We start from the raw sequence: 25,444 nt of genomic DNA on the forward strand, positions 1-25,444 counted from the left end.
CGCTCACACCGCCAGGACCTGCTGTGACTGGGCTCGATAGACTGCTACAGACCGATTAGAGTCCCAACAGAGGCCGCACCGCTTCCCGTCGCCGCCACCTCGAACTCCACACGCTCTCATCCTCATCAACCCACGCCTCTCTCGCCATGCCCCGCCCCCGCCTGAACGCCCTCCGTTCCCGGTCCGACTCTACCCACCGCCCTTATCCCTTACCCAGCCCCGCTCCCTCAACAACCGACTCCGACCCCATTCCTTCCACCTCAACCGCCCCTCCCTTCGATCCCGACCGCAAACTCGCGTGCTTGCCCAACTTGCCGCCCGAGTTGAAGGCGCTGATCGTGAGGAAGGTTGCGGAGGTGGATATGGAGGCGAGGGAAGATGATTGGGAGGATGACAGTGAGAGCGAGGAGGAGGACGGGAGTACGATCAGTGATGAGGAGCCGAGCGAGGACGAGGCGAGTGGCAGGTGGAGGGAGAAGGCGCTCAAGCAGGTGCGGAGGGACAAAGCAGCGTGGAAGAACTTGCAGGAGCAGGTCGATGCCGACTTGGACGAGACCGGAAACCCGACGCTAGCCTCGCTCGAAAAGATGCGCGACCATCTCATGGAGGTCGGCGCGGCGCAGGGATACGAGTCGGGTATCGTCGCGCTCTCGCTCGTCAGCCGCGAGTTCAACGAGCTCGCGAACCCGTTCATGTGGGAGGTGCGTGCGATCATCCTCCGTCTTACTCGCAGAGAATTGACGAGCCTTGCTCCGAGCAGGCCATCGACTTTGAAGACCGGTCGAACGAGTCCATCATCGACTGCATCAACCTGATCCTACCCAAGCACGCGCGGCACGTCAAGGTCCTCGAGTTTGGCCAGGCCGACGACCGGATGCTGCGGTTCGACCCGGAAGGTCCAGGGTTCGGCTCTCACGACCCATTCCGCCCCATCTCGCGAATTCACCGCCGCGTTGTTGAGGAAGCCGAGCGGATTGGCGGCGTCGGCACGACGGACGTGGAGGGCCGCCCGCTCTTGCCGGGCATTCGCGAGTTGCGCACGAGGAGTCTCTTACTCGCCGAAGTCGTGCGGCTCTGCCCGAACGTCATCGAGCTCAACTGCGAGACGTGCCCCAGGTCGTACCCGGAGTGGGCGTCCGGTCTGGACGGACTTGCCGCGCAGGAGGACCTCGAGAAGCTCCTCTACATCACGGACCACGCCCTCGAAGCGGTCAAGAAGCACCTCGCGCACCAGCTCGTTGACCTGACGCTCGTCGTCAACGGCGAAGACGAAGGCTACACGACAGAAGGCGACCTCGCCTCGATCCTCGCTGTGTGCCCGAACCTCGTCCGACTCCACGTCGACTGTTTCGCCCCGACCGGCACGTACGACATGCGACGTGACCTCTTCCGCGCGTTCGAGCGGCTCGACAAACTCGAGATACTCACGCTTCAAGAGGGGACCTTTGTCAATGACGAGTTTGCCGCGCTTGACTGGCGGTGCCCGTTGCGGGTTCTCGCCCTCGCTTCAGCCGAAGACCTCTCGTTCCCATCCTTCTGGGACCTCATTCACAAGTTCTCCTCGACTCTCGAATGCCTCGACATCGACGAAGTTCCGCACACGAACGTCGAGCAGGACAACAAAAAGTATGTCGGTCGTCACGTCTCCCTCCCTCGTCTCGACACGCTCGTCATCTCGACGCAACACGAGTCGGCCTTCCTCCTCGAATCGTTCGTCCAGTGCCCGATCCGCACCTTCGGACTCGGATTCTGCCCCGCCGTCTCCTACGCCGACATCGAGCGCTTCGTCGCCCTCCACGGGCAGACGCTCAAGCGCGTCGAAGTCAAGCACGATGCGGCGCTCACTGAGGCGCAGGTGGAGAGCTTGGAGGTGTACTGCCATGCGAAGGGGATCGAATGCGAGTTGCTCGAGGACGAGGGGACGGACTCCGAGGAGGAGGACGACCCGAGCGAGTGGGGGGACGAGGATGCGCTGGATCATGATGCATGGACGGAGGAGGACGAGGACGGCGGGAGCGACTGGGGTTCGGACGTTGGGCTTTGAGCGGTTCGATTTACTCGACGGGCGGGACGGAGCTGTCGTCGCCACTTTCTCTCGCAACGTCGCGACGTCGCAACCAAGACTCGACTGGAGCCACCCATGCTTGAAGTACCGCCTGCTCTCGTCAGTCGTCGCGCTCGTCAGGCCTCGCTTGTTATTTAGATTCCCTTCGACACCGCCTCTTCGACTCCTCTTTATCGCCTCCGACGGACTTGCCGTCCTTCTTCCTACCCCCCTCTCGGGCCCGAGTTCGAGAACACGACGGTCCGCGGATTTCTTGGAGCGCTCGCACCTCGAGTTCGACTGTCTCTTCCTTCTCGCTCTCTTCCTTCCTTTGCTCCCCGGTATTACACTCGTGCTACCCGTTTCCGTGGAATGTCCCACTATCCGCACTGGGCGAACAATTTCGACGACATTGCACGCATCAGCCGGGCGCGCCAGCAGGAGCTCGAAGGTGAGTTCGCCCGCATCTCCTTTTGCTCGAGACCTCACGACTCACTCGCGACGTGGGCAGATGCGCCGGTGCACGAAGCGGCTCCCGTTCCGTTGCAGATGGCACTCACGGCTGGCGAGGCCTCTCCACCGGTCGCTATGACTCCCGACCAGTTGTTGCATCGGCGCTTGCCGAACCTCGTCTGGCAGTACCTGAGGTGCTGGCAGACGGTCGTGTGCAGGCTCGGGGAACCGGAGAAGCCTAAGGGACTGGTTACGATGACCCGTATGGCGCCAGGTGACGGCATGACCGGTGCGCGGGACAGGCTGAAGGACGCAAACCTGGCTGTGCTGACACTTGCCCTTGCGCAGAACGGTCCGCGCACCTCTTCACCGTATCGCCCATGTTGACGAACAAGATCTACCTTGTCGACAACGGTCCGCGCCATCGCTTCAACCTCCCCAACGCCGGCCCGCTCATCTGGATCGCCAAGGATCCTGCCAACGTCGGGACGCCGAGTCACGGAACCGCGGACGTCTCCGCCCCTTACCCCAGGCTCGACTTTCTTTTTGGGCACGACGCGCAGACGGGCCAACGGCGGGGAGTCCTTCACAAGCAGTATGCGGAGTGGGCGAACGGACGGTATGGCGCAGCGCCCGAGTATACGCAACGCTGGACAATCGATTCGGACAGTCCGCACCGTGAGCGGGTTCCCTACCTCTCTCTCTGTGCGTATGTCGCGGACTGATATTCTTTCTTCTCCTCCTTGTACAGTGACCGAGGCGCAACGAAACCCTCTCAAAGGACCATTCCAGCGCGTCGCTTGGCGTATGATGGGTCCGTTCGATGCGCACGGTGTCGAGCAGGACCCCTCAGTGCTCGTCGAGCACGGCGAAATCTGGCACCCGACCAGTACTTTCCACCTCCTCAAGGTCTGGCACGCCTCAGCACCACTCCCCGTCCACTTTGGCATCAAGGTCCTGGGACTTCATGAGCCCGGATCGAGGGCCGCAGGCGAGTCGGCCGCGGTGTTGAGGTAGACGCGTGAGGGAGGGGCGGGAGGCGGAGACGTACTTGCGCACTTTGGTCGACCTTCTCAAGTCTGTTTTCTCCCTTCGTCTTGCGTGCTCGAGAGTGCTTCGCAATCGCAAAGCAAGCAGCAAGATCGCTCTATGTGGCGAGGCTACAGAGCGTACGGCTGTCAACCGCTGTGTCGCCGTATGTCGTCCTCCGCCCCCTCATCTCCCTTCATCGCGTCGCCTTCTCCGCTGCGGGCTTTCCTTGACAAGCGAGGCTGTGCTGTCGGAGCTTGTCTTCCTCGCTGTCCGCGGACTTGCCGCCCTCCCGCTTGGGGTCGTTCTCGGTTCTCACTCCTCTCTCTCTTTCCTTCTCACACAAGCGCCGTGAACTGAGCGTCTGTGCTACGCGACCGATGGATGACGAAGACATCTTTGCTGCGTTCACGCACCTGAGCCCCGGCCGCGAGGCTTACGAAGTACACGAAGGTGCGTCTCTTCCATTCTCCAGTGCTTCCGCAAAGCTGTTGCCCAAGGCTTGGCTGACAACGCGTCCGGTGCCCCTTGCCACAGAGGAGGACACGATGCCGACGCTCAACTCGCCCGTCCACCCCGTCCCCGTCGCGCAGACGCCCGGCAACTTTGTCCGACAGAACTTTCCCGACGTCGTGCACAGGTACATGCGCTTCTGGCACACGGTCCTGTGCGGAAAGCACGAGATCGACTTCATGCATTGGTTCGAGCCCGAGGTAAAGCTTCTCGCTCGTGGTTCCGGCAGGACAGGTGCGCTCTTCGCTTCGCAATAATTGTATCCGGCTCTCTCGCTGATGTTCTTCACGTTCTATACGGAAGCTCGCGACCCGCTCTTCTGCACCGCTTCGCCTATGACGACTCCGCTGTTCCTCATCGACAACTACTACGTCCAGGGCGCCGGACCGCAGATTTGGGTCAACGATCCGGCGGTCTCACCGGTCCACCAGTCGACAGAAGTCTCGGGGCCGTTCCCCGAGCTACAGTGGAGCAGCACGCACCAACAGATCTACGTAAGGGCATACGAGGACTGGCGAAGCGGAAGGTATGGCGGCGGGCAACCCTGGACGGTCGACTCGGCAAGTGATCGCTGTGAGTCTCTCGCGCATCATTGACACAGCCTAAGTCTGAGAATGGCACGCCCTTCACAGTAAGCGACAGCAACTCGTTCACGCTCAAGGGCCACTTCCATCGGGTCATTTGGCGGATGCTGGGACCGTTCGAAGAGACTCGGCACGGCAGGGTTCGGCACGACCCGTCTGCACTTGTCGAGCACGGCGACAAATGGCGCCCAACCTACACGATCCACATCCTCACGCTCTATCACGGCTCCAATCTGAACACGCCCTTCCACTTCGCCATCAAGTTTCTCTCGCCACACGAACCGACCAGTCGCAGCACAGTTGTAGAGCCGCATATGCTCTTCAGGCAGCAGTAGACTTTGGCGCAGCGCAGTATGGCGTTACACGACTTCCCTTCCTCCTGCATTCCCAAGTCACCTTTTCCCTTCCTCGCTGTGACTGTTCGCGCTGCGCAATTCACCCGTCTGAATGAGAGGGAGGACGAGAGAGAGAGAAAGAGAGAGAGAGAGCAGACGAGGCGCAAGACGGTTGCCAACGATGCGAGATGCGATAGTTACTAGTCCGAGCCTTCCCAAGCTCCGTGTCGCCTACTCACCGCACACTCAGCCCCTCTCCGTCGTCATCCTCGTCAAATCCGCCTTTCCGCCGCCGCTCATCGTCGTCGGACCGGTCTTCCTCGTCGTCCTCCACGCTGTCTAGCTCGAAGACGCTCCGGGGACTCTCGGCCAACCAGATTCCCTCGCTCCCTCTCCTACCGCCTGATGTGCCTCGTCCGCCAAGTCCAACGTAACCACTCCGCGCTCGCCGTCGCTTCAACCACCTCCAGACGACGAAGCCGGTACCAGCGCCGCCAGCACTGAGGACGGTCGCCCAAAACGTCCCTCGACTCTCGCTCTCCCGCTGTTCCCGCTGCCGCTGCTCCCACGCCCGCTCCATCACTTCGCGTCCGAGTGCCGCGTAGTGTCCGCCAGCGACGGGTCGACTGAGGAAACCGACGCTCCAGCCTTCCTGCGGCGTGATTGAATCGCCAAAGACTGCGTTCTTCGATTGGCGGAAGTAGCGGGCGAGGGCGGAGTGGAGAAGCGAGCGCGACTGTGAGGAGCGAGGGAAGAGTGCGGCGGTCCAGGCGAGCCAGTCGGTCTTTGTTCGAGTCTTGAAGCGGGAGTCGAGTGGTGGACCGAAGGGTTCTGCGGGCGGATTCTTCGGGTCAGCCTGGGCTGCCGAGGTGAGGTGGATGAGCGCACCGGCGACGGTCGGGTAGAAGCGGTCCTGCATCTCGTAGATCTCCTCAGAGAAGACGTAGTCGTTCGTGAAGAGGAGGCGATCGAAGTATAGGTTGTACTGCGATGCGAGTGCGTCAGCGTGTCGTATTCGGGCCTCCGCCAACACTTCGGTCGCGAGATAAGCGAGATACGCAGCTCGAGACGAACAGAGCGATGCGACTCACGTGCATCACCCAGCTGCTCTGATTGTTGTACTGGCCGAGCAGGTGCGACTTGTCGGCCGAGACGGCAAGTTCGAGGAACTGCTCGCGGAATCGCTCCGACACGCTCTGCGCAACGCGAAGAAGGGGTCAATCGTACGCTCCGGGATTGCGTGAAGGCGATACGCTCGCTGGTGGCGTTGATTGCATAGCAGTGACGAGAGCAGGAGGATCCGACTCACCTTGAAGTGATCGCGGTCTGCGTACTCGCCCAAGTTGTGCGCAATCTCGCTCATCGACCTCAAGCCGACGATGCCCTTGATGACCTGCCAACATAACTTTGAGTCAATCCCGTGCATGAGAGGAATACGAAGCGCGAGAACAAGAGCGTACGAGCGACGTCTGGTTCGGAGCGGCGCCGAAAACTGCGAGGGGGAGGATTAGCAGGGTGTAAGCAGAAGCGAGGCGAGCTGGGCCTTACAATCGTCCGTCGTGCCTGCAGGACCGCAAATCGAAACATCAGCAAGCACTCCTATCGGCGGAAGCGGGAATGCGGAACGCACGCTGGTTGCCTGGGAACAAGCTGTTCTCCTCGAGGTACTGCGCCCACCGCTTCAGGAGCGGATAGTACTCCCTCGCCTGCGCCCATGCCATCCTCGCTCCCTCTCTGCGATGATCCCGCCCAACTCCGACCTCCGCTTCCCAGCCAACGGGCGGTCGAGCATCCGAACCGACGCCGTCCCACCAGTGCAGCAGGCGCTGGTGCACTGCGAGTGGCGCGATGGACGGTCGCGAGACCCGCATACCTGCGAGAGCGAGGGCAAGCATGTTGCCTGCTTCTTCGATCGGAAGGCCGGGGTAGAGGAAGTCGTTGTGACCAGTCGCGTTTGGGTAGTGGTCGCCGAGGTCGTGCGCTGGCGGGGTGGGCATGTACAGACCGGTCGACATGTACCGGTAGATCGGCTCGAGCAGGAGAGGGAGGAGCGTCGGCGAGGAGTAGAGGAGGAAGGGAAGGAAGGGCGTGATCACGTCGACTGTCTGGACGTTGCCGTTCGAGCTGATCTCCTTCAGCATGACTGCGTGATGGGATGTCGTTAGTCAAGCGTGACACGAGCGAGTGCAGCGTCAACGCACCCATCGCAGGAATCGGCTCGCCCGTGATCGGACTCCACGCAACCAAGCCCGCCTCCGTGCTCCCCGACTCGTCCCAGACCGGCTCAAGTGCCATGAAGACCTGCCGCGTACTGATAGCGACAACATGCCCGTACTCCTGGTCCTCGACCGCTCGTGCATCGGCGTAGAGCTTCGAATTGTACGCGTCGCTCATATCTTTCGCGGTTGAGTAGTCGTCGAGGAACCAGCTGAGGAGGTGTTCGACTGTGTGGAAGGTCGATGCCCAGAGCGGGCGGAGGTGGAGAAGGCGAGGAGAGTCGGCGGTGCCGGCCATGTAGCGGACGAGAGGGTCGCGGACATGGCCAATGGCGAGAAGGGCGGAGCGATGTGAGGTGGGCGTCGAGGGAGAGACACGGCCGAACGTGTGAGAAAAGGCGAAGACGGGTTCGTCAATGATGAGGGAGGAGTTGCTCGACGATCGAGACCGAATAGGTCGGGGCGAAGTCGAATTGCTGGTGGCGGGAAAACCGCCGGTCTGCGCGAATGTCCGCCGAGTCTGCTTCGCGTCGCCGCCAGCAGAGAAGGTCGTCCGTATGGGCGACGCAGCGGGCGTCTTCGCCGCGTACCAAACGTCGCCCTGCAAGATCCGATCCGTCGAGACCAACTCGCCTGAAAACGGATCCTTCTTATACGCCTCCTCAAATATCCGCTGATTCCGTAGACGTGAGCGCAGACCCGTCCAGCCCTCCTGCTTTCGCTCGACTGCCTCCCACTCGATCTGCTCGTCCTCCTCGTCTGCCAGCCACAGACCGTTGATCTCGCTGTACGCCTCGACTTCATGCGGCTGGCCATCGAGCGACTCGACGGTGAGGTGGAGGTACGAGAACGGGACGGATTGGCGGAAGATGTCGGCGGGAGTGACGGGAGAGAGGAAAGAAGCGTGCAGGGCGACGGTAGGAGGGTCATTCGTCAGGGTGAAAGCGGTCTCGGCGGCCGTATGTCGTACAGATGCGTTAACAGCAGCAGGCCCTGCCAGTTCAAGGTAAGCGAATTTGTCTCAACGAGGGAGGACAGGACGAACAGTCTGTCAAGTTGCCCATCCAGTTCCACGTCTCGCCATCCACCCGCAGCAAACCCTTCCAGCCGAGCGGCATCGTCGTCCAGAACTGCGGGTGGCAAGGTGAGCAAGGAATGGCGCAAGCGAAGGAGACGAGACGAACATGCGGGTCCATCGTTGCGAGGTTCTTGTCCTGCCGACCAGTCAAGTACGCTCCGACGTAGGGCGACCGTACTGCTAGTGGAACGACCTGTGAGCATCGTTGAAAGCTCGTCAGCATGCGCAACGACCAGAGGACTCGCCAGAGGACGCACGATCGGTGTGTAGTCCGTCTCGTCCGGCAGAGCGGGCGCGGTGGCCGCCGCGAGCACGAGGGCGGTCAGCGCTCGCAGCAGCATCCTCACAGAAGCAGCAGCAAGAGCGGGCGAGCTTCGAGCGGAGGGGAAAGAGGCCAAGCGAGATGAGAACCGGAACTTGCTGCGCGTCGCGACGCCAGCGGAAGGCGGAGACGAGCAAGATGAACGGAGTTGGCGAGTACGACGCCTAGCGACAAGAGCAGCTCCTCGAGACGACAGCCAGCAAGAGCAATGCGTTGAGCGAGCGGTCGCAGGGTGAGCGAGAGCGCTGGCGAGGAGGAGAGCCATCGCAAGAGCCTTTTCGCAGGAAAGCAACTCGCCATGGACTCGAGGTGTGCTAGATACTGCTTTGTTTCAGTACAAGGTGGTAGGGGAGTCGCTACAACACCACCGAGGAGGGGTAAACCATGTCGGCGCGAAGGAGCGGGTGTCGAGGTGGAGCGTTTACTCCTCGTCGTCGCCAGTCTTGGCACCGCCGCGCTTGCCCATCTCCGAGGCGCGCTCGCGGTCACCGCCGAAGCCGTGCCCCGAGTTCATGCGCTTGTCGGGCTCGCCGCTGTGGGAGAAGAGGGTCGAGGTCAGCCAAGGCTCGGAGGCGACGACGGTGAAGGGAGTGAACGCACTTCTTCTTGAGGCCGCCGTGCTCCGAGGGCTTGTAGACCTCGTCGGGCTGGGTCGAGCCGCCCTTCTTGCCCATCTCCGACGCGAACTCGCGGTCGCCGCCGAAACCGTGCTCAGAAGACTTGCGGGCGTCGCCGTCAGACTAATGGGCGAGTTAGCCGATGAAGGTGAGGAGGAAGGAGGCGAGGCGAGGGATGAGAGGAGAGGCGGAGGGGAGGAGGAGGAGAGGAGGAGAAGGCGGAGTCGAGGGCGGAAGAAGACCGAGGCAGTCAGCTTCTGATGGATGCGAGCAGAGAAGGGGAATGAGCGCACCATATTGATTGATTAGTTGGGTGGTGGGGTGGGTGTGGTCGAGTGAAGTGCGAGTGTGGTGAAGGAGAGAGAGAGAAGCGAAACGAGCGGGGCGGGCTTCTTGTACCCACGGACTGACATCACCAGCTTTCGAAGAGCAGGTCACAAGGTAACGCTTTCAATCAGCGATAGCGTCAAGAGGCAGCGACTCGCGAGCATCGAGAGAAGGGTTTCCCGTCCGGCAAACGCCGTCCCCATCGAACCGCTTCGCGATTCCTTGCCTCGCAGATCGTCCTGCGCAATGCAGGAAACGTCAGCCCAGGCTAGACTTCATCGAGAGAGAGGGCAGCCAGGCGTACGATCACGATTCGCGGAGGTTAGGAAGGTCATCGGAGGAGGACGCAATGGCTCGCGAGGCGAAGTTCGCAACGTCAAGTCGCATGTATTCGGCTGAGGATCGCTTGATGAAGTGCGGAAGCCAAAGCGGTAGCGGGAAGCTCGTTCAACCGCGGCGAAGAGGGAGAGAGCAGCAGACGACGAAGATGGAGCGAGCGGCCCACGACGGCAGACCAGGTTGAAGAGGCGAAAGATCGATAATTACTGGCAACAAGGAAAGGATGCAAAACGATAGCAGAAGACAAGGGCGAACGGGACGACTCGCCTGCGAGACCGCTCCTCGAAGTCGCCTCACGACCCACCGCTGCTGGACCCGTTGTCCGAGCCGTTTTGGCTGAACGTCGCCCGCGTTGGCGTCTGCTGGCTGGCGGCGAGAGCGTCGGGGTCGCGGATGAAACCGTGCTGGAGGAGCTCTTTCGCGGAAGGGCGATCGGTGTGCTCGATTTCGAAGGTTTGCTCGAGGAAGTCGTCGGCTTCGGATGAGATGTCGTCGGGTACGGTTGGTCGGACGGATGAGCCGATCTGCGGGACGTCTACGGTCAGCGAAAGATGCGGCGCGAGTGGGTGAAGGCGCGGCGACGCACTCGGAAGATGGCCTGCATTTGCGTCAGGTTCGCCCATGGGTGCGCGCCCGTAAGCATCTCGACGACGAGGCAGCCGAGCGACCAGATGTCGGCCTTGCTCGTATACGCCGTCTGCTTGACGACCTCGGGAGCCATCCAATAGACGGAACCCTGCAGCGACGGGCGGTGAACCTTGGCGCCGGTGAGAAGGGCTGCGCGCGCGCGGTGTCAGCCACTGCGAGTTGTCAGGAGCACGAGCGCAACGCACTGTCTTCGACCTTCTTCGAAATGCCAAAGTCGGAGATCTTGATGTTGCCCTTGTTGTCGACGAGAATGTTCGCGCCCTTGATGTCGCGGTGGATGATCTCGCGCTCGTGGAGGTAGTCGAGACCCGTGAGGATCTGTCGCACGAACTTGCTGACCAGCGCTTCTTCGAAGGCGCCGTAGTTCTGGAGGAGCGCGGCGACGGATCCGCCGGGGACGTATTCGAGGAAAATGTTGAGATGCTGGCCGTCCATCGACGAATCGAGGTACTGCACGATGTCTGCGGAGGGTCCCGTTAGCGGGACGCCGAACGGAAAGCTGTGGAAGCGGACTCGCTCTCGTGCTGCAAGTCCTTGAGCAGCTCGATCTCCCGCTCGAGCGCCTCGAGCATGCCCTTCTTCCGCTCCTCGTTGTGCGTCTTGCCCGTCGGGAGCTCGACTTGCTTGACGGCCATGAGCGAGCCCGTCATCGGGTTCATGCCGAGGTAGACGGAGCCGAACGAGCCGGCGCCGATGAGCGCGCCCTTGATCCACTTCATGCCCTTGGCTGCGGGTCGAGAAGCCGTCAGCATTGCGTGAGGAGCGTAATGAGAGCCGCGAAACGCACACTCGGGCTTGGCGGTTCCGGGCTCGTCCTCCTCCTCGCTCGTCTCGTCGTCCTCCACCTCGTCGCTCAAGTCACCCTCGTCACTCAGGCCCGCGTCAAAGTCGCTCGCCTCGTCATCGCTGGCGTCGCTGTCACTGTCGCCGGCCTGACCCGCCTTGCGCCAGCTGACGCCGCTCGCCCGCCTCGTCTCGAGTTCGGCAGTGACCTCGTCGACGGTGATGATGCTCGCCGCGTCGCTGTCCTTGCTGCGGCGCTCCCACAAGCTCTGCGCACCGACGCTGAGGCGAGAGGAAGCCGACATGCGGGACATGCGGCGTGAGAGGCGGCGGCTGCCGATAGTCGGCGCGGCGAGGGACGATGCGAGCGAGCGAGTGTCGGCTTGATCGGTCGCCGAGGTGGACGTCGAAGTCGACGACGCGGACGAGTTGAGCGCGAGCATCGAGGTCGACCCGGGCGACTGGCTGAGCCCGGCGTCCTCGGCCGCCTCGTCTGGCGGGTCGAGCATGCTGCCGCTCGAGCTGCGTGGCGACCGCCCGCCCGTCCTGACTGACGCGCTCGAGCTCGCAGCGAGTCCAGCGGGCAACGACGAGCTCGTGATGTGCACCTCGCTGGCCGGCGACCCATTCGAGCCGTTCGACGACCCGCTGAACCGGCTCGTGGCGGTCGTAGGCGTCGCGACCTCCTCAGCCAGCTCCTTGATCGGCGCGTCCTTTTCCCGCTCCCAGGATGTCTCGCCTGGGACCGCAGGCGGCGGCGACGACCCGTGCGGCTGCAACCGACTGCGCGTCCTGCTGACCCTGCTCGCCAGACTCGCGTTCGAGTAGCGCCTGCCGATCCCGCCCGAGCCGGGAACGAGCACCCCTCCCGCTGCAGCCGACATGCTCTTCCTGATACTTGCCCTGACCTGCTTGCTGAGCAACCTCCGCTCGCTCTTGTCCCCTTGACCGCCCCGCAGGCCGAGCGGGAAGTACTCGGTCAAGTGCGTCGTGATGAGTTCCGACGGCGGGCGCTGGCCGAAGAAGTTGCGCAGCTTGCGCGTCGAGTCGGGCAGTAACGAGCTGCGTCCTTCGTTCGGGTTGATGGTACTCGTTGGTCGGACGGCGGGAGGCGGAACTTCGCGCGCTGGGCGGGCGACCTGCGCAGCAACCGATACGGCGTCGGAGGGAACGAACGTCGGAGGCGGGATCCTCCTCGAACTCGTCCGCTGCGGCGGCGAGTAAGGCGACTTCTCCTGTCCTCCTCTCCTGAGAGGATACGCATCGCGCTCCTTCTCCGGCGACGAAGCCGGGTCAAGCCCGCGCTCTCCAGCGCCGTAGTAATCCCTGGCCCAGTCCGGCGCCTCAAGTCCACTCATGACGCTGACCGTACTGGCGCGGTTGAGCTTCGTCTTGCCCCTCGCATCCGCCTTGCCCGCGCCCGTCCCGTCAGCGATGACAAGCACCTCAGCCTCGTCGTCGTCCTCCTCATACGCATCGTACTCGTCCCCACTCGCAGGCTCGATTCCCATCCTCGGAATCTCGATCCCGAGATAGTTGGGGCTCGTCGGACTCGCACCGCGCGAAGAGGGGAAGGCGGCGGTCCCGCCTGGACGGGACGAGTCGGCCGTCACGGCGTGCGACTCTCCAAAGACCCACTGGAGTTTTCGACCGCGTTTGTTGGCAAGTGCAGCGGACTGGGAGGGGGAGAAAGTCGAGAAGGAAGGCTGGGAGGGTGAGGAGGGCGTGGAGGGGAATGTGCCGGTTGGCGGCGAAGTCGAGAGGGTGATCGAGGTCGAGGAGGCGGGCGGGAGCGTGTGGTGGCGCCGGACGATCAGGCCGCGCGTCCGCTCGGGCGCCGAGGCGTTCTGGCAGATCTGGTACAGCTCGTGTTCCGTCAACAGGCGGGCTGTGCGGCCGGTCCCAGCGAAGTATATCAGCTTCTCCTCTTCTCCTCCGGCGAAAACGAAAGCCGAGCTCGAGACAAACGCGAACGCACCCGCCCCGCTGACCTCCGTAGTCCACACCCCCCACCCCTCTACATCCTCGCCCTCCCTCGCCCCAAACTTCCTCATGACCCTCCCAAGCACCTCCCTCCCATCTTTCGCATCCGCGACAGCAAGGACGCGGGTGGTGACTCCATCGGCGGAAGTGAACTTGACTGCTTTTCGCATCATTTCGAGGTTGGAAAGAGGGGCGGAGGGGTGGGTAGTCGTAGGTAGTGCGGGAGTCGTAGCGGATCGAGAAGGAAGTGGGATAGCCGAAGGAAGAAGGGTAGGACCGGTTCCTGAACCTGAACCTGAAGCGGCGTAAGGGTGTCCAGCATACGACGACGCTGCCGGCACGTCTTGAACCGGCTGCTGGACCGGATGAACCTGCGGTCTTCCCCCGACTCCGCCAACACCCGCAGACGAACTCGCCTTGCGATGGCCGTACGTCGCGGGCCCCCGCGAGCCCAACGAAAGTGAGCTTGTGCTCGCTGAGCTGGTGAGGGTCGTCGGGCTCGGCGGGATCGTCCCTCGCGTCGTTGCCGATCCGGACGAGCTGGACCCCACTCCACGCGCTTGGTTGAGCGACGTAGGCGGCAGGAAAGTCGCGCTTCTCGGACTGGTCGCTATCGTCCTCGGCGCCGTGGAGGTAGTAGTGGCAGACGACGACCCAGTCGAAGGCGGACTGCGCTGTACCGCGAGTCTCGTTCCAGTCGTGACCGTGTTGGACTGCGCGAGGTGCAAGGGAGGGGGGATGCGGTTCCCGACGCTGATTGAGCGGGCGGAGTACGAGAGCGATGCGGAGCCAGGTCTTCGTGCGGGCGAGGTCGCAGAGGAGAATGAAGAGGGCGGAGCGGGGGAAGTGGCTGTTGAAGGGGCGGAGTGTGCGTGACCAGCTGTCGCTGTCGAGGGCGGCGAAGGTTGTACGAGCATCGGGGACGAGAGGGTCGAGGAAGGGACGAGCGGACTGGTTGGTCTCGTCGCACTCGAGCGCGCAAGCACACTCGGTCTCCTGCCCACCCCTCCCGCACGAGTCGCAGCCGCAACCCTCCCCCTCAGCCCTTTGACCGCCACACAAATCTTCACTCTATCGCCCACACTCCTCACCCCCATCTCCTTCAGCGCTTGCTGGTCGACCTCGAGTAGCACATTCCCTCGAATATCGTTCGAAGCGAAGAGCGGGGCGTAGGTGTGACTGATTGATGGAGGGAGGGTCGTGGAAAGCCAGAGAGAGACGTGCGAGTCGTCCCACGAGGCTAGGGACGCATAGTCTAGTCCTGCTGAGCCTGAGGAGGAGGGAGTCGACACCGCCCCCGTGAGAGTCGGATCAGGCGAAGCCGTCCCTCCCGCGCCTGTCCGTCCCAGCGCAGACTCGACACCCCTCCCCGCTGCGCCAGCCGAGCCCGCACCCAGCGCCTGGTGAGGGAACGAAGGCGACGAAGGCGAGTTGGCGGGCGAGGCGGCGTGGTGGTGTGGGTGGTGCGAGAGGAGGGAGGGGCCGAGGGTGGCCATGACTGGACCAGCCAGTGGCGGAATCAAGTCCAGAAGAGCGAGCGAGTGTGTGGTGTGTGAAGCTGTGAAGGGGACAAAGGATCGCTGCTCGAGGGAAGGCGACGGGAAGTGACGGTGAAACCGCGACCTCTCGTTCTCTCCAAGAAGCGACGGCAATACAACGAGCGTTACACCATGTCCTACCCACGCAGATCCACCACCGCTCCGACAACAGCCAACCAACACTCTAACCACCTCCTCCCCTCCTCCTCCTCACTCTCCTCCCCCTCGTCCCGCGCGCTGAGGACCTCAGTGACGAAGTTCTGAGTCTCACAGGGGTGGAGGAACCATGCGGGGCGGGTGGTGAGGGGGTGGTCGGATTGCGAGAGGAAGGGGAGGAGGGTCGATGCGGAGTCTAGTGAGGCGGACGAGGGGGAGGGGAAGGAGTGGAAGATTGTTGAAGTGCGTAAGTCTGAGAGCGTGAGGGGTGCGCCGGCTATCCAACGAAAGAAGCCGTCAGCACATGAGAGAGAGAAAGGAGGGAGGGGAGAAGGGAACGAACAGGCTTTGTGCGCTTCGAACCAGAGGACCGGGACTGCGTAGCTCGGCGAGTAGCAGATCGAGAAGGAGACGGTGCAGGGTTCGGGCGAGTCATCCGTCGAGGGAGCGGTGAGGCACGAGGGGTCGTCTTCGTCCGCGAGCAGAGAGGAGGAGGAGGAGAGGGAGTCGTCCTCCGACGCTGGGAGTGCCGTAGACCGTGTGAAGCGCGTCAGGGGCTTGCGTCTGAGGTATCCCGTCCCTGCAGTCCACTGTGTGCGCCATCAAACCATCAGCTCCCCCTCGTCCTCCCTCGTGCGAACCGAGGGCTCAAAACGCGACGCACCTTGGTCGCGCCCTCTGTGACCCACTCCCACCCGTCTCCCAGCACGTACTGCGCCCTGTCTACGTCGCTCGCGTGTCCATCCGGGTCGTGTGAGAGCGAGAGTGCGAGTGTGTGGGTGCGGGTGCGGTGGACTTGGACGAGTGAGCGGGCTGCGGTGTCGAATGCGGTGCGGGTCAGGCGGGTGATTGGCGAGTGAGTGTGTGCCAGTGTAGCAGTTGAACTGTAGCTTGTAATGGAGAATAGTACAACGGTTGCTTACTCAGCTTGTCCCCGTCGTCGGCGCCCGGCTGCCAACTCGCCCCGGCTCACTCTCGTCCCGCTCGCTCGCTCTCCCTCTCTCTCTTCCTTACACTTTAGCAGTACACTCGACTACAATGGACAACTCGCACCCCGTCGTACCCTACATCGGACAGGCGTGCGCTCCACCCCTTCCCTCTCGCTCACCCGTCTCCCAACGACGGACTCGCTGATCCCCACATCCTCGCTCGCCTCACAGCGCATGGGCGTTCGTCCAGCCTCACTTCTCGCAGCACGGCAAGGACACTCTCGCGAACCTCATCGCCTTTGTCGAGGTGCGTTCTCCTCCTCTCCCCGTCGACGCGCCACGACGGGCTCTTTTCCCCACCCGGGACTCGGCTCGCTCGCCTACCCGCTCGCGTTCGCTTCCCACGACTCCCAAGCGACGGCAACGATGCTCGAAATACTCTCCGGCCGGACCCGGAGACGCCGGGCGCGAAACGCTGACCCTTCTCCTCCTCCTCCTCGTCGACATCGACTCGCAGGAAGAATGCATCCCGGCCGAAAAGCTCTTCCACGACCAAATCTCGACCGACCCATCGACACGCTGGAAGTCCTACCCGGCGGTGATCGAGCAGCTCAAGCAGAAGGCCAAGGACCGCGGGTTGTGGATGTTGTGGGCCAACAAGGCGCAGTACCAGCAGATCGGGAACGGGTTGAGTAACCTCGAGTATGCGGTCATGGCGGAGATTATGGGTCATGCGATTCGCGTTGCGCCCGAGGCGACTAACTCGAGCGCACCCGACACTGGTGCGCGAGCGTGATCCGTCTTTCGCGTCGTCGAGCCTTGACTGATCGTGGCGTCTCTTTCTCTCCTCGCTCTTCATCTTCCTCTCACGACGATGCTGTTCCTCTTGCGGACGCACAGGCAACATGGGTCCGTCCCTCTCCCTCCTCCCTTCCCTTCCCTTCCCTTCCTCACTAACTCTCCCTCCACACTCCCCCTTCCTCCCCTCGCTCGCCAATGAGCAGAGGTCCTCGCCCGCTACGGCAACGACGCCCAGAAGCGCCAGTGGCTCCAGCCCCTCGTCGAGGGAAAGATCAGGAGCAGCTTTGCCATGACCGAGTATGGGATCGCTAGTTCCGAGTGCGTCCACACCTTCTTTTCTCGTGCGGTTCCTCGAGCTGCGGGGAGCGGGAGGGATCGCTAGAAGAGACTGTACGGTGCAGGCGCTGATATTCGCCTCGCTCCGCTCGGCTCGGCTCGCAGCGCGACCAACATCCGCACCTCGATCGTGCTCGACGAGAAGACCAACGAAGTGGTCATCAACGGCCACAAGTGGTGGATCTCGGGCGCGGGAGACCCGAGGAACAAGGTTCATCTCGTGATGGGCAAGTCGTGCGTCCTCCATTTCCTTATTCCCCTCCTTTCCGAGCGGCGCTGATGGAAAGCGGAGAGTGTAGGGACCCCAAGGCGAACAAGTACAACCAGCAGAGTATCGTCATTGTCCCGAGCGACACGCCGGGCGTCAAGCTTGTCCGCCCCATGCAGGTCGTGAGTCCACTCGTCCCGCTTCTCCTGACGTGCTATTGTCGTCTCGCAAGAGCCAAAGTCGACGGTCAAGGTGTACTGACGACCTCGGCTCGCCTCATCGCGCGCAGTTCGGCTACGACGATGCCCCGGAGGGCCACTTTGAAGTCAGGTACGAGAACGTCCGCGTTCCCGCATCCAACCTGATCCTCGGTCTCGGCCGCGGGTTCGAGATCATCCAAGGCCGCCTCGGACCCGGTCGTTTGCACCACTGCATGCGTTCAATCGGCCTCGCCTCGCGCGCTTTGGAGTTGGCCCTCCTGCGCGCGACGGACGAGCGCAAGCAGACGTTTGGGAAGAGCTTGTACCAGCACGGGACGGTCGTGAGGGACATTGCCGAGTGCAGGATCAAGATTGATCAGGCTAGGTTGTTGGTGCTCAGTGCGGCGCTGGTCGTGGATAAGCACCCGGAGAGGGCAAAGGGCGCGTTGAGGGAGATTGGGATGGCAAAGGTGCGTGCGCGTGCGAGAGCACTCTTTCTTCGATGGTGGGCGCCGTCGGGGTCTCTTCGACGCGCTCTCCTCGAGGCTGAACAGATGCGTACTGACGCTACGCTTCCCCGTCGGCAGGCCTTCGTCCCGACCGTCGTCAACGAAGTCATCGACCGCGCGATGCAGCTCCACGGCGCCGAAGGAATCTGCCGTGCGTCCCCTCGCTCTCTCCTTTTTCTTCCTCTGATTCTCGCTCGCTGACACTCGCTCGCACTCGACTTGTGACTTGTAGAGGACACCCCTCTCGCGCAGATGTGGGCCGGAGTCCGCACCCTCCGCTACGCCGACGTTCGTCCCCTCCCCTCCCTCTTCCCTCCTCGCACTCGCTGACGCTCGCCGCACATAGGGACCCGACGAAGTCCACCTCGACCAACTCGGCCGCACGGAGCTCAAGAAGGTCCCTGAGATTCGCGCGAAGCATGAGAGGTTCCGCAGGCGCGAGGAGGAGGTGACGAAGGGACAGAAGACGGCTTCGAAGCTTTGAGCGCTGGGCGTGGGGAGGATCTGTTTCCTTTCGGGTTTGATTGCAGTGTGTCATCTGTTTGTGTGCATTGGACTTTGTGCACGTCCCGACTTGCGCGGGAGAAGAGAAGGAAGGCCAGAGGTGGCCCCTGTCGCTCGCAGTCGAGCAGCAATCCCCGGTGACGCCGAGATGAGCTTTGCTACCACTCGCTCGCGGGCCTTGCGTACGCTCATCTGCCCTCTCGTTTGCTTAGCCACACACATCCACCAAGCCTCACGCGCCCCTCTCCCCTCGAACGTGCCCATCCCGCTCCTCCCCACATCCATCGACCTCGCACTGCTCGCACAAACGATGAGCACCCCGCCAGACCCGACGTCAGAAGGCATGCGACGCCGCACACTCGCCTCGTCGACTCCCGCAACCGCCTCGTCTACTCTCGGATTGACCGACTCGCCTGCTCTCAACGCGACCGCATACGCCTCTTCCTCGCCCCCTTCTCCCGCCCTCGAACCCTTGACACCGCCTTTCCGACCTGCCTTTTCACGCACCAACTCGACCAACGGCGGGTCGAGTTCCTCCTCCTCGTCGACTTCCAACTCTCCCCGGTTCGACCTACCGGAAGACGACCCCCTCTTCTCCGGCCTCTCTTTGCTCGACCTCCTCAACGTCCTCGACGCACACATCGAGCTCCTCACGCGCCCCTTGCGTCGCAAGAGCGTCTCATGGAAGACTAAAGCCGATCGGTTGTTGGACGAGGCGAAACAGAGAGGGAGGGAGACGTTCAAGGTTCAGTTGCCGAGTGTGCCGGCTTTCGATTTGGGTGAGGGATTGGGATTCGCGGCGGGGAGGGAGAGGGAGAGGGAGGGCGGTGCGGCGAGTTTGCAGGAGAGGAAGGTCCTCAGCCAGAAGGACCGCGAGAGGCTCGAGAGGAAGTACAGGGAGGTCAGGGAAAGGATGAGGCAGAGTATCGCCAAGTTGGTCGTCAAGTGGGAGGAAGAGTGCGTGCAGAGTCCGGGCCTTTTTTCGCCAGAGGTTGAGCTGACGTTGCGCTTTCCGTGCTTCCGCAGGAAGACGGTCCGACTGCGCGACAAGGTGCGTGGGCGCTTCCTGCTCTCCCTCCCGCTTCGAGCGCCTACGGCCGCACAGCCACGGATTCTGACAGAAGCCCCTCCGCGCGCAGATCTCGTTCGTCTGCGGCGTCATGAACGTCCTCGTCTCTTCCCTCCTCCTCGGCTTCGAGCCCACCTGGATTCCAGCCTGGTACTCGCTCCAAATGCTCGTCTACACGCCCTACCGCGTCTACACATACAAGCGCAAACTCTACCACTATTTCCTCTTCGACCTGTGCTACTTTGTCAACCTCCTCACGATCGTTTACGTGCGTTGTTTCTCACTTCCTCGACGCGGTGTGAAGAGATGCTGATGTTGAGCTTGTTGCAGCTCTGGGTCTTCCCCGGCAGCCCCATGCTCTTCGAGGCGTGTTTCGGCCTCACACTCGGCAGTCTCGGAACGTGAGTTGGAGCGGTCTCGTCCGTCGTGCGTACCCGCTTGCGAACGCGCTCGCTGATCGTCGACCCTTGCGGCTGACAGTGCGATCGCAACTTGGCGCAACTCGCTCGTCTTCCACTCACTCGACAAGATCATTTCGCTCGCCATCCACATCTTCCCGCCCTTCGTCTTTGTCGTCATTCGGTGCGTTGACTTTCACTCACATCGCCTGATGGTTGGCTGACCGCTCGCTCGCGCAGCCACTTCTACCCTCACGATCTCGCCGTTGCGCGCTATCCGGCTCTCAAGGAGCTGCCGCACCTGAATCCTTGGCGCAGTATGGCAATCTGCATGGTCACCTGTCCGTTTTCTCCATTTGCCCCACGAGTATGCGAAAGCTAACTCCACCCTGTGCAGACACCGTCTGGCAACTCCTCTACTTCCACTTCGTCATCCAGCTCCGCGCGGCCAAGATCAAAGAAGGACGAGCGACGAGTTTCACGTACATGGTCAACGACAAGAAGCGCTTGATCGGAAAGATCGCGGCCAAGGTTCCGCCGCAGTGGCGCGAAGTGGCTTTCATGGTGCGCTCGACTTTCTCCTTCTCCACGGAGCGCAGTAAGACTGAAGTAGACTCGAGTGCGCAGGGCGGACAAGCGATCTACACTTTCGTCACGCTCCTCATCCCGATCTTCGTCCTGTACGACTCGAAGATCTGGAGCTCGATCTACCTCGTCGCGTTGTTCGCCATCTCGGCTTACAATGGCGCCTCGTGAGTTGCGATCTCTGCTCAATACTCAAATGGCTCGCTGAACATGTTGCCCTCGCTGCGCAGGTTCTACAGTACGCCCTTCGCGCCCTAGTCGAGCTCTTCGAACCCCCGCTGACCCTGTTTCCGTCTGCGCGCAGTGGAAGTGTTCGCTCGGCGGTTCCAGAAGGTACGCTCGCTCTCCAGTCTGGCGACATGAGCCCGCGCTCACCGTGCTTGCGCCGCAGGAACTCATTGCCCTCCGCAAAGAGTTCGACGCCCAACAACAACTCCTCAACCGCTACGCCTCGAACCCTCCCCCACAAACTCCCGCCGCTTCGACTACGCCCATACCTGATCCGCTCGACGCCGTCCCTGCGCCGGGGGAGGGAGACGCGGAGGCGGTCAAGTCGACGAATGAGGCGTTGGGGGAGGTGCAGAAGCCGGTGTGAGCGCGGGAGAGGACGGTAGCTAGATGTGATCTATCTTTCAATGATGCAGTGGAGTCTCTCACGCAGCTCGATGACCGTCGTTGAAGAAGCACCGGAGAGAGGAAGTTGCGAAGGCGAAGCGCGACGAGTCGTGCTCGTACTCGGTCGCTTCTCTCTGTGCGTGCGAGACTGAAGAGCGAATTGCAGAATGAGAGGGGACGTATAACGCTTTTTGAGAGGATCTAGTGACGCCTGCGCGCGCTCGACTTGCCGAGGACGCGGTACGCCTCTCCCTCGCGCCTCGCCTGGACGTGGTTCGGCGGGTGGTCGAAGATGATCTCGACGTGAGCAACCTGTCCCTCACGAACAATCGTGAGGGTGTGCGACCTGGCGAACTTTGGCGCTTGCTGCAAGACTCGCTCCCGGCCAAGCGACGGATTCGCGGCATGCTCGAAGTCGAACGCTGTGCCTAGGTCGTAGTGCCAGCTGACGCGATCGAGTTTGCCGCGAAGTCTGACGCCTTCGTCGTGTCCGACTGCGCGCGAGAGAGGTGTCAAAGGTGGAGGTAATCGGCAAGCACTTTGACGAGGAATCCGGTTGCTTACCGGCGTTCGAGTCGATCTCCCATGGCCTTCTGGACGAAGAGAGCTCGCCGGCTTCCCAGGCTGCGTAGCTCTTCTCCGCAGAGCGCGGCGGGCCGACTTTGTGCAGGATGAGCGGGAACGGGCCGCCGATCTGGCTTTGGATGGGCTCAGTGCGAGAGTCTTGCACTGGCTTGTCCATCCAGAGGTCGCCGCCAGCTCTAGGGAGCATGGGGCCACCTCGCGCGCGGTTTTTCGCCTCGTAGATGCTTGTGACGAATGGCGTAGCGAAGAAGGAGTGGGCCGTCGAGGCTGCCAGGTGTCTGAATTGTCAGCCTATATCGTCTGGATGAGGAGTTGCCACGACTCACGCTGGACCTGGCGAGGCGTAAGCTCTGGCGAGTAGTTCCTGAGGTCCTCCTCGGACTTCTCGCAGATTTGGACGTGCCAGAAGCGCACGTACCGGCGGACAAGGTCCGCCAGCAAGCGCAGGAAGGCCTCCCGCTCCTCACGCTGTTTGTGTTGGGCTGAGAGCAAGGACCAGCATGTGAGGATTCGAAAATGAGGCGAAGATCTTGCTGGTTGCACGTACCGTCCAGTCTGTGCCTCAAAGCCAGAGCTCCATCAAAGGATGTCGGTACGGCAGACATCTCACACGGCCGAGTCAAAGGGTCGAGCAAAGCGGTGAGCGCAGGTAGCCAGCAGGATAAAAGGCGGAGAGAGAAGCGAGCTCGAGTGTTTCGCGAGTACCGGAAGATCCGCGGAGGGTCGCCGCCTTGCCCAGGACGTGCGCCACCTCGCCCTCCTCACGAGCCTGAACCTCATGCTCGCCCGGCGGTACGAACGTGACGAGGTAGTGCGTGACTATGCCGTACTCGCCATGCAGTGTCAGCCGGTGTGTTGTGGCAGCAGGAGGGTCTCCGAGGTTGCAGTCCTCGATGCAGCTGATCGAGGCGAGCTGGTCGTTGTCAGAGGCGCCGAGCTGCCACACGACACGGGTGTATCCACAGCGCAGATGGTCGGCGAGATGGGGAGGCACTGTTGACGCAAGTGTGAGGAGCAAGCAGGGCGAAGAGAAGCAGACGCATACAACGCACAGTCTGCCGAGTCGATGACCCAGGGTCTTCCTGCCGAGTATCGTCCGTTGCGCCAACCCTCGTAAGTCTTGATGAACTCCTTATCCTCCGTTGGACGCGCGAAGGGAACGTAGATCATGGGAAAAGGTCCCGCAATCGGCTTCTTGACGCCCTTGCCACGATTTCCGGCGTCCTGGTGCGCCCATGCATTCCCTCCAAGAGAGTCATCGAGCGCCGTCCTATCGTCGCGGGTCCTGTTCCTGACGCGCTGAACCTCCGTGATACCGCAGGAGACGCGCGTGTACCAGGGTACGTCGACTAGGGGAGAAAGAGGGGCGGGAAATGTCAGCCGAGCTCTACAACTGAGAGCCATACAGTCACGGTCATGGACAAGCTCACAAGTACCCTTCCCTTGGTGGGTGACGGGCGCGCCGACTTGCAGGGGCGGCAGTGCTGCGTGATCACGGTCGGAGAACTGGTGCCAGAACTGGACGTATCGCTGGACGAGCAGATGAAGCTGTGATGAAGGATGGCGCTCCGCTGCAAGAACAGCGTATCGGAGGTCAACACAAGGCATGAGATCGGAGTAAGGAGAGGAAGGCGGAAACCCGCAACGCACCTTCGATGCGCATCCTTTGCGCTGCGGCAGTGTCGAACGACGTTGGGGGTCCGGACATTGCGGCGAGCACCGAAGGTCGGACAGTAGCAGCAGGAGATAGCGAAGAAGGCACGAGCGGCGCAAGGTACAAGGAAGAAGAGCATAACGCAGTCTTTCGGGGTAGGGACGGAGGATCCGCGGAGTATCACTCACATTCTCCCCCTCATCGCTGTGATCGGAGGTTCGGGAGCGGCATATCCGCGGGAAAGAAAAGATGCGTCGAGGACGGGCAAAGGTTGGGCAGCAAGAGCTCGACGAAGGTGAGGAGGTCTGTACGTCGTGAGAGGCGATGAATGAAGACTGACAGCGAGGGAGCGCCGAGCGAGCGCCGAGCGAAGACCTGCTTCGCCGCTCGACGAGCTTCTACCGCTGACGTTCCAGACGGCTTCGTCCGTCCCTCGCGCTCATCGGATAACCGCATACTCGTCTTCATGGCTCGGCGACCGCTCGACGCGCCGGCCCTCCGCACCATCGCGAGAGCGCAAAAACCAACGGAAGGTGTCAGGCGCGCGGTCCAGCCGCACTTCCTCCATTATCGCGTCTTCACCCACCTGTCTGGCCCCTCCACCTTGTCCTCGTCCTCCTCATCGCTCCCCAAACCCCCCATCAAATCCCTCACGACCCTCTCAGCCCACTCCCTCCTCTCCTCCAGTCCCATGCCCATGCCTTCGACGTTGGCGTCGGTGCGAGATCGAGCGAGCGAGATACGCGAGAAGAGGTCTTCTAGTCCATCGTCGTCGTCGGGATCGGGAGAAGGAGGGCGGTGCGAGTCGGGGAAGGAGAAGGAGGGGTGGCGGTAGAGATGTGAGGGAGGTGAAGAGGGTGCGGCGCTGGAGGATGGTGGAGAGGAAGAGAAGGGCGGGAAGGGGGTGTGCGGGTCGAGAGTCGTCAAGTGGCCGTTCGACGCGGAGGCAGAGACGAAAGGCGCAAAGTCGTCGTCGAACGAGTCGTGTGCTGCGTCGGCGACGCCGTTCGACACGGGCGCGCGGCGCGGGATGGACGGGAGGAATGTCGGGGGAAAGGCGAGGTGGTCTGTCGTGGTTGTGCTACCGTACGGCTTGCGCGGTTCAGGCAGGGGCGGCGCATGGCCTAGTGCAGACCACTCTCCCTCCTCCTCCTCCCCGCCCTGCTCGTCCTCGCTCGTCACGCTTTTAGCCCTCCGCACCCCGTTCGGCCGCACCGGCTCGACCCGCTCCATCCCCTCCCACATATGCGCCTGCAACGCCCCTACGATCCTCGCCAAGCCTTCGTCGTCGTCCTCGTTGTGAGCGAGGTGCACCCATTCGAAGCCGTGAGAGAGGGCGAGGTCTTCCCATGCTGACTCGTCCGGCTCTGCGGTGGGTGAGCTTGGTGAGGAGGAAGCGGGGTGCGGAGAGAGTATGGAAACGAGGAGGGCGACTTCGGGTGGGTCTGGTGAGCGGGTCGAGAGGGAGGAGAGGAGGCTGGATAGGGATGTCGAGGTCGAGGGGTCCTGTGCCCATTGAAGCTCTCAGTATGCAGTCTTCAAGCGAGCCCGTCGCCCCGAGATCCCAGACGCGCCATCGCAAGCCGCAACGCACCTCGTCCGATTCAGCAAGCACAATCACCGCCGGCTCGTCTCCCTCGCCCTCCTCCCCATGCTCGATTATCCGGAATGCGACGTCGGCGGTGTAGTACTTGTTCTCGATGCGCCATGGGATGTGCGAGGCTGTCGCGGGTGGGGGAGCGAGCGAGTCTGGGTCGGACGAGGCGGAAGCGGGTGCTGCTGCATCGGTGCGTATGCGCTGTCGAGGCTTGTGTGTGCGTATGCCTGGCGTGCAATGTCCCACGGTCAGCTTGACATGGTGAGAGAGTCGTCGAGGGGATGTGGGGGCGATGAGGACGAGGGAGGGAGCGAGGACTGACGGTGGACGAGAGCGTGAGCGTGGTCGAGTGTGAGCGGGTTGACTGCGTGCACGAGCACAGTCGACTGCGAGTCCATCACACGCTCAGCAGCACTGGGTCAACCCACCTCTCGCTCTCTCGAAAGCGAGCTCGAGCCAGTCGCTCGCCTCATCAGCTCAACCCTCACC

At 62.3% G+C, this 25,444-nt stretch overlaps 11 protein-coding genes across 11 annotated transcripts; 5 read left to right on the forward strand and 6 right to left on the reverse strand.

Moving 5' to 3' along the window:
• Positions 1–146: 146 nt before the first annotated feature.
• Positions 147–2,044, forward strand: RHTO_06731 (uncharacterized protein; the record flags this gene model as incomplete). The annotated part of the gene is made up of 2 exons (XM_016420390.1): positions 147–701; positions 761–2,044. 2 exons carry the CDS (start codon positions 147–149, stop codon positions 2,042–2,044), a joined length of 1,839 nt encoding a protein of 612 aa, XP_016274791.1.
• A 372-nt stretch (positions 2,045–2,416) lies between these two features.
• RHTO_06732 (uncharacterized protein) lies at positions 2,417–3,514 on the forward strand (the record flags this gene model as incomplete). The annotated part of the gene is made up of 4 exons (XM_016420391.1): positions 2,417–2,495; positions 2,556–2,786; positions 2,846–3,175; positions 3,249–3,514. The coding sequence occupies 4 exons, from the start codon at positions 2,417–2,419 to the stop codon at positions 3,512–3,514; spliced, it is 906 nt and encodes a 301-aa protein (XP_016274792.1).
• Positions 3,515–3,906: 392 nt separating this feature from the next.
• RHTO_06733 (uncharacterized protein) lies at positions 3,907–4,958 on the forward strand (the record flags this gene model as incomplete). Its single annotated transcript, XM_016420392.1, has 4 exons — positions 3,907–3,979; positions 4,064–4,273; positions 4,343–4,603; positions 4,672–4,958. The coding sequence occupies 4 exons, from the start codon at positions 3,907–3,909 to the stop codon at positions 4,956–4,958; spliced, it is 831 nt and encodes a 276-aa protein (XP_016274793.1).
• A 235-nt stretch (positions 4,959–5,193) lies between these two features.
• On the reverse strand, positions 5,194–8,593 carry RHTO_06734 (glutaminase GtaA; the record flags this gene model as incomplete). The annotated part of the gene is made up of 11 exons (XM_016420393.1): positions 5,194–5,789; positions 5,847–5,943; positions 6,050–6,154; positions 6,268–6,351; positions 6,419–6,450; positions 6,507–6,521; positions 6,589–7,101; positions 7,160–8,167; positions 8,220–8,304; positions 8,359–8,445; positions 8,510–8,593. The coding sequence occupies 11 exons, from the start codon at positions 8,591–8,593 to the stop codon at positions 5,194–5,196; spliced, it is 2,706 nt and encodes a 901-aa protein (XP_016274794.1).
• Positions 8,594–8,995: 402 nt separating this feature from the next.
• On the reverse strand, positions 8,996–9,248 carry RHTO_06735 (uncharacterized protein; the record flags this gene model as incomplete). Its single annotated transcript, XM_016420394.1, has 2 exons — positions 8,996–9,107; positions 9,175–9,248. 2 exons carry the CDS (start codon positions 9,246–9,248, stop codon positions 8,996–8,998), a joined length of 186 nt encoding a protein of 61 aa, XP_016274795.1.
• A 902-nt stretch (positions 9,249–10,150) lies between these two features.
• On the reverse strand, positions 10,151–14,767 carry RHTO_06736 (mitogen-activated protein kinase kinase kinase; the record flags this gene model as incomplete). The annotated part of the gene is made up of 6 exons (XM_016420395.1): positions 10,151–10,381; positions 10,444–10,634; positions 10,691–10,966; positions 11,023–11,232; positions 11,293–13,176; positions 13,267–14,767. 6 exons carry the CDS (start codon positions 14,765–14,767, stop codon positions 10,151–10,153), a joined length of 4,293 nt encoding a protein of 1,430 aa, XP_016274796.1.
• A 394-nt stretch (positions 14,768–15,161) lies between these two features.
• Positions 15,162–15,401, reverse strand: RHTO_06737 (uncharacterized protein; the record flags this gene model as incomplete). Its single annotated transcript, XM_016420396.1, has 2 exons — positions 15,162–15,242; positions 15,309–15,401. The coding sequence occupies 2 exons, from the start codon at positions 15,399–15,401 to the stop codon at positions 15,162–15,164; spliced, it is 174 nt and encodes a 57-aa protein (XP_016274797.1).
• A 602-nt stretch (positions 15,402–16,003) lies between these two features.
• RHTO_06738 (acyl-CoA dehydrogenase) lies at positions 16,004–18,432 on the forward strand (the record flags this gene model as incomplete). Its single annotated transcript, XM_016420397.1, has 11 exons — positions 16,004–16,044; positions 16,126–16,201; positions 16,412–16,676; positions 16,795–16,803; positions 16,899–17,013; positions 17,137–17,265; positions 17,331–17,421; positions 17,529–17,909; positions 18,027–18,099; positions 18,181–18,236; positions 18,295–18,432. The coding sequence occupies 11 exons, from the start codon at positions 16,004–16,006 to the stop codon at positions 18,430–18,432; spliced, it is 1,374 nt and encodes a 457-aa protein (XP_016274798.1).
• A 330-nt stretch (positions 18,433–18,762) lies between these two features.
• On the forward strand, positions 18,763–21,099 carry RHTO_06739 (protein of DUF2838 family; the record flags this gene model as incomplete). Its single annotated transcript, XM_016420398.1, has 11 exons — positions 18,763–19,409; positions 19,479–19,503; positions 19,592–19,789; positions 19,852–19,922; positions 20,002–20,103; positions 20,160–20,260; positions 20,317–20,483; positions 20,547–20,671; positions 20,735–20,742; positions 20,809–20,837; positions 20,896–21,099. 11 exons carry the CDS (start codon positions 18,763–18,765, stop codon positions 21,097–21,099), a joined length of 1,677 nt encoding a protein of 558 aa, XP_016274799.1.
• Positions 21,100–21,320: 221 nt separating this feature from the next.
• Positions 21,321–23,412, reverse strand: RHTO_06740 (uncharacterized protein; the record flags this gene model as incomplete). Its single annotated transcript, XM_016420399.1, has 7 exons — positions 21,321–21,613; positions 21,684–21,971; positions 22,031–22,186; positions 22,410–22,697; positions 22,757–23,053; positions 23,135–23,275; positions 23,355–23,412. The coding sequence occupies 7 exons, from the start codon at positions 23,410–23,412 to the stop codon at positions 21,321–21,323; spliced, it is 1,521 nt and encodes a 506-aa protein (XP_016274800.1).
• A 513-nt stretch (positions 23,413–23,925) lies between these two features.
• RHTO_06741 (uncharacterized protein) lies at positions 23,926–25,353 on the reverse strand (the record flags this gene model as incomplete). The annotated part of the gene is made up of 3 exons (XM_016420400.1): positions 23,926–24,864; positions 24,953–25,182; positions 25,278–25,353. The coding sequence occupies 3 exons, from the start codon at positions 25,351–25,353 to the stop codon at positions 23,926–23,928; spliced, it is 1,245 nt and encodes a 414-aa protein (XP_016274801.1).
• Positions 25,354–25,444: the final 91 nt, after the last annotated feature.

The sequence above is a fragment of the Rhodotorula toruloides genome, assembly GCF_000320785.1.
Source record: "Rhodotorula toruloides NP11 unplaced genomic scaffold Scaffold5, whole genome shotgun sequence".
Taxonomy (NCBI): Eukaryota; Fungi; Basidiomycota; class Microbotryomycetes; order Sporidiobolales; family Sporidiobolaceae; genus Rhodotorula; species Rhodotorula toruloides.